General features: G+C 44.1%; 1 protein-coding gene across 2 annotated transcripts in view; it reads right to left on the bottom strand.

Moving 5' to 3' along the window:
- LOC136706943 (low-density lipoprotein receptor-related protein 8-like) overlaps positions 1-12,622 on the bottom strand; it is a 68,698-nt gene that overhangs the window by 18,829 nt on the left and 37,247 nt on the right. For both annotated transcript variants that reach the window (XM_066680702.1, XM_066680703.1), the window contains exon 5: positions 5,136-5,528. In XM_066680702.1, the coding sequence (XP_066536799.1) occupies positions 5,136-5,528 (393 nt within the window). The remainder of the gene's footprint in view (positions 1-5,135; positions 5,529-12,622) is intronic.

The following is a 12,622-nucleotide window of genomic DNA, read 5'->3' as shown; positions in this document are numbered from 1 at the left end:
AAATCAGATTTGCCCTGAAGTGTGAACAAAGGCGTTCACACACGCAACTGAATTTCATTCTGCTTCAAAGACAGCTGGCAGCTATCTCTGCTGGTGTGAACGCAGGGTCAATGACTTAAAACGACTATCCAGAATAACCTCCTCATTATATAAAACACAAAAATAAGATTCTAATAAAACAAATATTCAAATAACACTCCATTAGGCACTTAATTGTTAGACCAAGATCAAAACAGAAAACACATAACTGTGAATACATAATGCCCTGATATATCATATATATATAACAGGGAGTGTCTATATCATAACATTAATATTAGTATAAAGAGTAGTGTATACAAACACACACACACACACACACGTTTGTTTTCATGAATTTTGGGGCCACTACATATACTTCCAATCATTTACATATATCCTACTACCTATTTATGTAAACCTTAAAACCTAACCCTAAACTTTACACACGTCTTCACCTTATAATTGAATTATTTATGTGTTGGGAGTATGTTTGGGTCCCCACAAGGAGGAAAAGTCCACACAACGTGTGTAAACATAACTAGGGTCTCACATTGTAATGTATTCCGGGCACACACACACAAACAAACAGTGTGAGAGAGAGAGAGCTCCAACAAGCAGCACTGATAATCAGACGCCGTGTAAAATGAAGAGGAAATCAAACTTGCATTTTAAACGTCTTTCTCCCAGAGATCAAACAAGCATTCACTTCATTAGCTGATACGGCAATGAATAAACAAGCCGGAGCTGTTTACACACACACAAACACAGACACACATTCTCTCTCCCTAAGGAGAGAAGCATCAACATCTTGGTTCCATTCACACTCGAGATGTAAAAGCGCATCATGATGAATCAATCCGAGTCAAAGAGGACGACTCGGAGTCATTCCCACTCTTAATAAACAAAGCACTTTTGAGTATCTTGAATAAACATTCAAATCAAATCCTCTGAATATGTACATACTTCAGCCAGTTTGTTCCAAGTGAAAACAGACCCTGAAAATCATTTCAAAAAGGGGCACTGAATCATTTCCTGAAGAGTCGTAATCAATCAGAGTGTGGTGAAAATGAACCGTACATTACACACTGAATCATTTCCAGACTGAATCATGGTGAATCTGCCATTCCAAGATTCACAGAATTGTTTTGAACATTTCATGATCCACTGAATCATTGAATCGCAAATGAATCAACACATTGGTTCTTTTCCCCAAGGAGCCGTACATTGTGACGTTATTATTCACACGTCTGTTCCTGAGCTCCTTCACTCCATGGCGTGCTCTGGATGGTGGTGGCAGAAGAAGGTCAGATCAACCCCTCGGGCTCATTCGGCTTTATCTGAAGCTACAGACTTGCAGGCAAAATAAAAGCCCCTCGGTACAGAAAGATGTCCGAGTCTCTTCCATGAATAAGCAAACTCACGTCAATCTTGTTCCAATCTCACGTCAGACTGATTATATACGCTCTGCACGCAGTAAAAGAGGACTTCATTTCAGTCCTAATGGAGGGAGCCACCTGAGGAAGAGTCATGTTTACGTATCTAAATCAGAATGCCGCTTTAGTGACCTTATATCCACCTCATACACAACATGTCATTACATCTGCGGTCCTCCCTAAAAACTGGTGAATTTGGATACTTTAAAGTGCACTTGTAGTCACTTTAAAAGCGACACTAGGTAGTATGCTATCCTTAAAATTACAGCTCCAAAATCATTGTGATGCACCACTGAGCTGTAATAGGGAGAATAGTGCATGTGTCATTGCTACTCCGGGCTCAGCAGTGAAGAAACTGCACTATGTAACTTCTGGAGCAGGGTAGGAAACCATTCCCCTCCGTCCAATTTGATTTCAGGACAGTGCTGTAAAGGTGACTTGCACTCTGCAACTGTAGGGAGAAATGGGAGCGAAATACCAGATCTTACCTAGTGCTACTTTAAATAGTGCAACAACCGTTCCAGCTTCTTTTTGGAATTTTTCATTCCACCTTAAATGGTGCAGAGGTTCCATTCTTTCGCATGTGTCTCAAGGCCGATGTCTATTATCTGGTTTATCATCTGACAGCTATCCATGTAGTCCAAGCATTGGAGATCCTTAAGCACAGGCCTGTCCTGTAGCTGTAATATTTTCATTAGCATATTTTAGCATACTGGACTGTGATTGGTTCATGGCTTATTCATGACGTACAAAACTAAGCTGCTTCATAGCACAAAACCACAGATCACTACTTTCAGATGGACTGAGGAATGCAAAATTAGAATGAACTTTACGCTGGTTACATGATGAAAAAGCAGATATGAAATTGTCAAATTACAACACACCAAGCATAAAGGACTTCAGCTTTTAATAAACACATTTCCGAGAGCATGTTTAGTCACTGACGCTAGCTCCAAACTCAAATGAGAAACTGCTGATGAGTCTCCGTGAGGATGAGTTCAGGAATTAACTGCAGGTATCACCTCCTGCTGAACTCCCGCTGAGCTTTATCTGTGTTCAAGGGCTCTCAGATGCCCAAGGACACACGACAATGGGTTGCCTAGCAACCAACAGTCTCCCTCACGTGCTTTGCTGATAGTGCCTGTGCCGCTTTTTCAGGCGGGGTGACACGGTCTTGGTCTGTGTGTGTGTGTATCCCGAGGGTGCTGGGAGACGAACAGCAGGACCTTGAGAATTAGAGCCACTCAAACAAGCCCCTGACTTCTTAATCTGCCCCCTTAATGTGTCCTCCTTTAACTAACAGTCCAATAAATTTGAAGATTAATCTGATTAACTGCTATAAATCCTCTTCTACAATGTAGCATACTGTGCGGAAGTCAGAGACCAATAATCATGCATTTCCTTTTTCAGGCAAGAAACCTGCAGCCACGTCTCCAAAGTTCAGTCTGAGAAGTTGGTTGGATAACACAAGCAATAGAGCCTTCAGTCACAGAACCTCCTGTTAGGAAAGCTGGGGGGCTGCTGTACTTTGTGGGTCCAACAGGGGGCGCGGTCCGTGTGATCTGTGTGTATATCCTTTTCCCAGTGCAGGCTTATTGACAGCTCCATATCCTTTCAGACCCACACTGCTGAGCTCTTTGTCTCACCATGGAAGGAAGGATGGATGCAGCTGTGGATTTGCTCATATCTAAAGCTCAGATCTTGATGTTCTCCTCTTTCTCTCTCTCTCTCTCTCAGAGATGAAAGCTTTCACCTCTGTTTATCCAAGGGGGACGTGTGTAGAGTGATGTGAAGTTATATTTAAGTTTTTTGTCACTATGGTTAAGTGGTACATTGTAATTTCCTCCTTTGCTGTAATGGTGCAGGACAAAAGGAAAACTAGAAGCGCCACTTCTGGCTGGATGACTAAGGAGACAACTGCCTGGACTGGTTCTCCTTCAGACTGATGGGAGTGTGTTTGTGTATGTGTGTGTGTGACAGAGAGAGACTGGGTAAATGTGTGGTGCTCTATGATGGACTGGGGTCTTGTGACATCAACATTCAAATCAAATCCACGGCAACACAGTTTTATGGCTTTATTTCAGCTCCTGGCAGCGTGAAATTCCAGGGATGTAACTGAGAGTAGGTTCAGAATATAAATGAAGTACGAGTAAAACAGATTTTCCTCTCTGCAGATGGCGTATCCCGTGATTAGAATCCGTATTTGGGAATGGTGTGGAGTAGAGGGCGGGATGTCTTTGTTCCTGTGACTCTGAGCGTGATCTCTGACCTCAAAAGCAGACGTAATAATCCCCGTGTTTGGGAAACGAGGCGTTTGTTTGTGGAGCCTCTGCTCTAGCTCCACAAAACAAAGGCTTATCTAGACACAACACCGTCCCGTAATCAGGGGGAGCCTCCCGCTGCTTTGTGCTTTCGGCACACTGCTCTGTTATATGTGTCCTAGCTTTGATACGAGCCAAACTCCCACCAGCGAATGAAGAGCTACAGGAGCCCCCCAAATCCCCCCAAAAAGCCGAGTATCACAGGAGAAGCAGGAGCTCTCTGACATCCTGGGGCTGAACACAGCAACGCTTTCCGAAAGAGAGCACTTAGTTTCCAAGCTTTGAAGATAAAGGTGAAGAAGCTATGAAGAAAATTCTCAAAGCTCTGAAGTATTTAAGTGAGACGTAATTGTTTTACACACACACACACACAAATCCACACACATTTTTACAGAGCACAGACAAAACCTCCCACACACACAGGCGAGAAAAAAAATGAGCACCTACTTGAGTAATGGACGCATTAATGACCCCATGATGGCTGAGAGGTGGCTATGAATCACTCCAGATAAAACCTTGCATGCTTGGCATGCATTCACTGGTCAGTGGCCACTTTATCAGAAACCCCTCTGCTTTAGCCGCACCTCTGCTGATGCACTGCATGGTACATATACTACTGTACTCCACTCTACTCTGCTTTTTTGTTTTCCAACAGGTAAATCTGGTCCTGGTACCTGGATTTAAGTAGGGACTCAACCGTGGCATGTAAACATTGCAGAGTGCTGACTGTCATCACACTATGCAATGCAATGCAGACGTCCAGCACCAACTCTCCATCTGTAAAATTTCCAGCTGCAGCAGAGATCACGTTGGTTTTTAATCAGATTCACGACGGCAGCTCGTAAAATTACACTGCGGTCTTTTGAAGAGGTTCAAACGCTCCTTGGATCAGTGGCCGACGAAACAATCCAGCGAGAACTGGACACTGCAACAAGGAAGGAACAAACTCTACTGATCTGTCTGAACTGATGACGGAGCTGTGTTCAGTCCCAAACAACAACAAAAACAACACACCATGAGTAAACACCATTCAACGTTACCGCCGCCACCATTGTGGTAGAGATGGGGGTTTGAGATGACACTGGCTGTATTTGGGATGTTAAACAAACCAGGGACCAAAACGTATGTAAAGGTGAGAAGAGTAGGTACTACCCAATGGAAAAGTGCCAATAAGCATTCATCATCAATGGTCAGTTTCAGACCATTCCCAAACAGTGGTCTAATAAAATCGGTTTTGCTTATCCATAAATATTATAATACCCACCCAAACACATAAACCCCCCTCTGTGATACTGTCATGGAAATAGAAGGTGGGGGTTACTTCTACCATGGGATAAAAGACTCTAAACTGTCCACTTACGGCAGTCAGCTTCATCCGACTTGTCCTTACAGTCCGGGTCCCTGTCGCACCTCCACGCCAGTCTGATACACTCTCCACTGCCACAGTGGAAAGCACCGGAGCTGCACTCCGTTCTACGGCCAGGGGGCGTTGCCGGTCTCACGGCTCCACCCCCACATCTCTCAGGCCACTCATCCGAGCCATCGGAGCAGTCAGGGTCTCCATCGCAGGTCCAGGGCTGCGGGATGCACTCTGATGCGTTGCAGCGGAACTCAAGAGGGCCACATGTTGGAGGTGAACACTTCTCCTCGTCGCTGGAGTCTCCGCAGTCGTCATCACCATCACACACATACACCGGAGCCAGGCACTTGCGATTACGGCACTGGAACTCTCCGTCAGGACAGGCGCGGGCATCTGCAGACAACAGGAACACATTATGCCATGTAAATGGCAGCAGGTGATCTTCCATAAGGCAGAAATGATGCTATCACCATGGTAACTGCACAACTGCATGCCACAGTAGGTCACACTGTTGTCAATTATTTTACAAGGTGAAGAATTACTGATAGTCGTCTATTATGTTTTTAATAGAACTTATTATATAACGTATTGACTTTTATGACTTAAAAAACATTTTGCTGAAATTGTACAGCAACTTTTTGGGTCCATGAAAGCTTGTGCATCATCAGTGAGGAGACTTTCCCTCGGCTTCATAAACTAAACCTTTGGCTTGCAGAAAGGAGAGGGACCTCTCATCTGCACTTTGAGACTTCTATCACACTGACTGAAGGCAGAGAGAAGAGACAGAGACGGAAGAAGAGAGATAGAGTGAGGGAATAACTGCCAGACGAGGACACGGCAGGGTTCTACAGCTCCAAATCCGTACACTCTCAGATCAAAAGACCTATCAGATTGGAAAAGCAGGAGAGAGGGGAGCTATGAGATGGAAAAGTATGACGGAGAGAATGGGATGACCTGCCAGTCACAGTCGAGATATGAATACAAAGTAGTGGAAAGTAGATCTAAAACGACAGGGTCAGCACACGGGGGAGAGACAGAGAACCGTAAAGGAAAAGTAAGATTGAGATGCTGGAGGAAGCTGGGAAACACCACGCTGTTTAATATGACATATTTCAATTGGACAAATGGAGACTGCAGCGTAGATTATGAGCTTAAACTCTCAGCAACACCCCATCAGAAAGAGTGCTGTATTCCAGCAATACATTTAACACAGCACACATCTGTCCCGAGGCTATTCCTCAGTAATAGGATAACAGGGATAATGGGAAACATAACGTGTCGCTGACAGGGAACAAAGCAGTTACTTTATTCATGAGACTGATTTAAGGCTGGACGATCTGGCAAAATTATAACTTGAGTAAATCTAAATGAAAATTCAGGGCATAATTGAGCCAATATTGAGCCTTTACAAAAACACATCAGTTCTGGCACTTGATCGTCTTAATAGAACTCTCTGTTCCACCTTAAAAAAGCAGCAGCTTCATTCTAGTGTCCAAGCTTCTTACAAGAATGCTATGTTCCACCTTAACACATGCAATAGTTACATTCTAGTGTCTAAAACATATTAACAGAACTCTCTGTTCCAGCTTAAAAAGCAGCAGTTACATCCTGGCGTCCAAGCTTCTTAACAAAACACTTGCACCCAAGCTTTTTATTCTAATTCTGCTTTCCATCTTAAATGGTATAGTGGTTACACTCTGCTGCCATTTCACTTTAAATTACAGCAGGGTCATTCTCATGCCTGTCCACCTTAGATTGTGAAGCAGGTACAATTTTCCATCCCAGCTTACAGTGCCTATAAAACGTATTCAACCCCTTGCTTGGAGGTTTCCGCTTTTATTGTTTTAATAAATGAAATCATAAAATAATTTACAAAAACAAAAAACAAAAACAAAACTCATCCCAGCATGAACAACACTTCAGACCACAACAGTCTGTGAATGTAGTAAATGGACCTCTGTCCTTGACCCAGTCCTCCACTACACCATGGGTCAGGAGCGAGATACTTTGACTGAGTACAGTTCTTTGATTTAGAGCTGGTTCCAATGCCCGAGAAAACCCAGCAGCTTTGTGTGAGGTCCTCTGTCACTGATTGGAAGAGACAGAGCGGCAGAAAACAGCGCTGAATCACCCAAGATTCAAAGCGGCCCGGGGCTGCCGTGAGAACACACTTTTCTCGCTCTGACCAAGACAAGTAGAACTGAAGAAGATAGCATCATCTTCGATCAAAATCAGGCCTCACTTTACAGTTAACACATTATAGGACTGTCTAAACAGCCCTGTTCAGAACGGCCACTTTCAGCGCCTGTTCCTTTAAATGATAGAGTCGCTCATTGTTCACCCTGACCTTGAGCGGACCGCAGTGAGGAGTGAGGAGCAGAAGCTCTGTTTTTTCTCCATTTTTACTAAGTGCTCTTATTTCTCCGCGGTTGTTGTGTCTGCTTTGCTGCGTTTAACCTCGTCTTTGCACTCTCATATAAATATGGGTCCAGACTCAGAAGAGAGGGCAGGGCAATGTTAAAGTTCCAGCTCTCTACATAAAATTCAGCTCAAAATCAAAACAACTCGTTTTAACCCATGTTTTCAGATGTAGGCAGCACACAGAAAACTGACTTTTTATTTCACCGTGTGTGTGTTGGTGTTCCTCTGTTCACAATGTGAAGTGTCAAACCTCCTTCAAACAAAGCGTCATACGGTAGAGATCAGGACTCCTTCATCCCTTCAGCAAACCAGGGCACGTCTCGTGAGCATCCTCATTAGCATGGAAAGGCCTGTGGCGTGAGATTAACCTAGATTAAGCTTATATTAACACGAGCAAGAGCAGCCAATTATCCTCTCCGTGCCTAATCTCCCATCTCCCTCAGTTTAGAGGCGCTACAACCGCACTGCTGTTCATTCATCAGCAAGCTCCACCTCCACCCAGAGCTGGAAACAAAGAGAGGGTTTCATAAACACATTTGCTTTTACATGCACATTTTTAGTTACGCTACTTTCAGTTTAAGCCTCCTAGGGGGGTCCAGAGTGGTCGGCATCTACGTCATTTGGTTTCCACCAAAGAGGAAATAATTAAGATACTTTTATCCAGGACTAATGGCCATGCTCCAATCCTACCTGTCCTCTCTCTCTCGTTCTCTCTATGTGATTCTGTTAAATACAAATGTCTCTCAGCTGACATAACAGCATTATTCATTAGTGTTCTCCTCCAAGCGTGTTGAACCGTCCAATGATACTGCATTTGTTTTCATTAGATTTCACTGCTAGATGTGTTCACAGTTTAAAGCAGAGACTCATGGGTAGCTGGAGCTGGGAAGGGTCCTGTTTGTCCCAGTTGCATCGCCATGACGATGAGGGGATCTGATCAGCACAGATAGAGCCACGGGTCTTTAACGCCCGGGAGGAGGCAGTGCGACTGACCGGTCCACTTACATTAACTTCCAACAGGGCTGCGGTGTTCCTGTAAATGGAGAGCTCCAGGGAGGAGGCTGTGTGTGTGTACTTGTGTGTGTGTGTGTCAGAGTAAGGTCATGCGTTTGTGCCAGTGGGTAATACATTTTATCAAGAAAGCCTGCTACAACACAGGTAGCTCGCAATGGAAATACACACACACACACCCAAACACACACTTATCGAGCTTGTTCTGATAATATCTGACTGACCTTTGTCAATTGTCAATGTGACCCAACAGTTGACATTTCTGTTCTGACCAATAAAACACTTTATCTAATATAAGTTTCTATGATGTAGCCAGCCAATCATAACACCCAGAACAGGCCTTCAGTGTAGACACTGACTATCAAACTCAGCCTAAAAACTAAGAAACAAATTCACTTTACACTAGTTCTGCTAACACTCCTATGGGTTTTCCAATATTATGTCAGCCCTAGGCTTACACACATTAGCACAAGTTAGATCCCTGGAGTCATTAAGCCTTCCCTGAAGATTTCCATAGACAGAGTCCCACCAGCAAACCTACACCTAGCCCTGGTCAAATGAAGTGCACACATCCTCGACACAGATCATCGCTGTGGTAATTTTCCTCAAACTCTTCTGAAATCTTTGGGAAAAACATTAAAATATTCCGTAACGTTTGTCCAGGCCACATTTAGTTCAGTTCCGAGCCGTGCAGCAGCGTTCTCTCTGCGGAGGAAGTGTTAACATATTTTCCATTGGAAAATCAACAAGAAGTAGAAATTGACCAGGGGCGAGCAACGCGTGCACACGACTCTCCACAGGCCAGACAGGAGCGGAGGAAGAGTGCCAAGTTTCCACAGGGCTGAGTTTAACGCTAATCAAACCCTGCTCGGGAGAGAGGAATGAATAATTCAGCAAACAGCAGACTCAATTAGCCCAGCGCCAACCCACCATTGACTTTATTAAACTACATGATGCACCCATAAGCCTCTTATTAGGAGAGAGAGAGAGAGAGAGAGAGAGAGAGAGAGAGAGAGAGAGAGAGAGAGAGAGAGATGGAAAGCCAGAGCTAATCATCCAACATTTTGATATTTTGTCTATGAGGCTGCTGAATGCCATCAGATATTCACAGAAGGTGTCCATCATCCAGTGTGGCTTATTGCTTTAATAAAAAAAGCAGGCAAAATAAAATACACAAACATATTTATTCATAAACAAACATTCACAATAAAGTATTCTTCTTCTACACACAGTGTAGACTGTGTAATATGTTCATGTATATTCAGGGTTTTTAGTTGACTAGAAATATTTAAATTTCTGCCCTCTTTTTATGAGGGGACTCTTACTCTATAGGAGAAGCTGCAGGAAGTATATGGCTAGCCTTGGGCTATGTTTTTAGCCTTTAGCTCAAGAAACTGGATGAGAAGCATACACTTAATGTTGTGAGGCAGTCATAGGTGTGCGTATATCATGTATTTTTCAGATCAGATTTTAGGGCCGGAACTATCCGTTTTATAATTTGGATTGGGTTCCAGGCCAGGATTTTAAAATGGCAGAGGGTACAGATGCTGTTATACTGGCTGGCCAATTTAAAATCCCTGTCTGCAACCTGGATACAAGATCCGGATTGCAGACCACAGATCAGGAGTAAAGAGAGACAAGCTACCATTGAAGAGGATTATTATTGAATATGTCTTTGTCTACAGCAGACACCCTGCCACTGGTCTCTGTGTCTCTTTCTGGGTGTGTGTGTGTTTGTGGGGGTGTGAAAGTTATGAGCTCTACACTGCTGGATAATCAGTGCTGTGTATCTGGACAGTGGACTCCAGAGTGGACAGGACATCAATACTGATCGGAGACGGAACAGAGGACTCCATGTCTCTGGCCAGATTCCTCAGGACGGTTCAATACTGAAACAAGGACATGGGGTCACACAGCAATCTGTGGACGAGAGTAAGAGGAAACGTAATTATACTCTCTCTCTCTCTCTCTCTGCAGGCAGGACATGTAGCCAGTTCTCTTCTAGTGTTCTCTTCCAAGTGTGTTGAACCCTGTAATGACACTGCAGTGCTCTACTTGTCCATGGAAGACTTAAGGGGTCTTTAAATGTGATCTGTAAGAACATAGCCAGATAAACCAATCGACCATCCAACCAGACTGGAAATGTGGGTGTGGTCACCACACTCTTTTCAACCAATGAAAATGAAAAGAGCAACAGTTGCAATTTCATTCATTACAATCTATAACCCTTTTTGATTCCCCACCCCTGCTGTGTGAGATCTGATTGGTCGATTCATATGGAATTAAACACAGCCAAATTCTCCCATATAATTAAATCCCACCCAACATTGAGACACCTCTAGCTTCATCTAATTCTACCTCTGGCCAAGCTGCGAGGGTCTCTGTAGCTGAGGGTGGAGCTGTAGATTACTTAGTTTCCATAACGACAGAGAAACAGCCATGTGGCCAGGAGACAAATGAGGTGAGAAAAAGCGCAAGAATATGCTCCGCACACATAAGAGTGCAATATTAAGTTGGTGGGGACCAAGGGCTCTCAAATTTGCATACTGTGATGTGTCATGTTATTTCATTATGGAGCTACTGCATAAGCTAAAACGTGAGGGGGAGCTCTGCCCTGTTCAGAACGGCTGCTTTCAGCACCTGTTCCTTTAAATGATAATGAACCGCTCACTGTTCACCCCAACCCTGAGCGCACAGCAGTGAGGAGCGAGGAGCAGATGCTCTGGTTTTTAGCCGTTTTTACACAGTACTCACATTTCTCCGCGCTCATTGTGTCTGTTTTGCTGCGTTTAACCTCGTCTTTGCGCTCTCATGTAAACTCTTGTCCAGCGCTGTGATTGGACAGACTCGAGGGGGCAGGGACACTTGACGTCTCTGCACTTGACGTCAGAAGAGGAGCAGGATCAGAATGGCTCATTTTATCCAGTGTTTTCTGGCAGCACATAGAAAATTAAATGCAGGTCTTGTTTCACACTCCAGATCCTGACATTCATATGATGAAGGACTTTATTTTAATTATATTTCCCGTTTAAAGAAAATGTCATCACAGAGCTTCTCCACGCAGTTGAAATCTGCTGTGGAGGATGGTCCTTTTTTCTAAGCATTTGGATTAAAAACAAACCTGGAGCCGAAGAAGGAATTAAAAAGAAACGGAGGGTTATGGAGCTGACTGCGCTCCCGTGATCAGATACAGGGCACTTCCCCTCGCTGTTAATCACCGGGTTATTTCAAGAGCTTTGAATAAAATTCCTCTCACATCTCGCACTGTGTACTTTCCTGTTCAGACTCTATTAGTGAGCGACTGGAGGAGGATAGATTCAGGCTGATCACCTTTAAATACACACAGGGTAAACAGCTCTCAGTGTGCAGCTACCCTGCCCTTACTGGGAGACCCTGTCCTGAAATAGGATGCGGTTTATGAATGTGCTCTGGTGAGAAATCTTCAAAGATACACCCTAAAGGCTTGAGAGAGAGAGAGAGAGAGAGAGAGAGAGAGAGAGAGAGAGAGTAGGGAAAGTAAGACAGAAGTAGACGAATGGAAGAGAGGTTTGAAAAACAGTAATAGAGAAATAGAAAAAAGAGGGAAGGGAAACAATGCAAGTAAAAGGGACAAAGAGTGAGGAGAGTGACAAAGAGAAAAAAATAGAGAATGTGAGAGTGAGAGAGAGGCAGAGAAGGAGGGGGGAAAGGATGTAGGGTAAGGGAAACAAGACGGAAAAAAATCAAAGAAGCTAGAGAGAGTGTGTGTGTGAGAGAGAGAGAGAGAGAGAGAGAGAGAATTTCACAGTGCTTGTGGAAAGTAGGGCACGAGTAGGGGATCACTGTGGGGGTCTCAGTAAACCTCTGATTGGTCACGGTGTTCCCTTCATTTCTGACAGAGCTCTCTTCCCTCTCTACAGGTAAACAACAGTGTCCATCCTGGCAGGACAGCTCCACACTGTGGGTCTGAAAGGACGTGGAACTGGAGAGAAGAAGCCTGCATTGAGAAAAGGGACTAGACACAAAAGAAGAACAGTGCCACCTCCTTCTCTCCCTCTTTCTCTCTCCAGTCACTG

Source organism: Hoplias malabaricus, chromosome 9 (genome assembly GCF_029633855.1).
Source record: "Hoplias malabaricus isolate fHopMal1 chromosome 9, fHopMal1.hap1, whole genome shotgun sequence".
Classification (NCBI taxonomy): domain Eukaryota; kingdom Metazoa; phylum Chordata; class Actinopteri; order Characiformes; family Erythrinidae; genus Hoplias; species Hoplias malabaricus.
The sequence above is the reverse complement of the archived record's forward strand: the minus strand, read 5'-3'. Positions and strand labels throughout refer to the sequence as shown.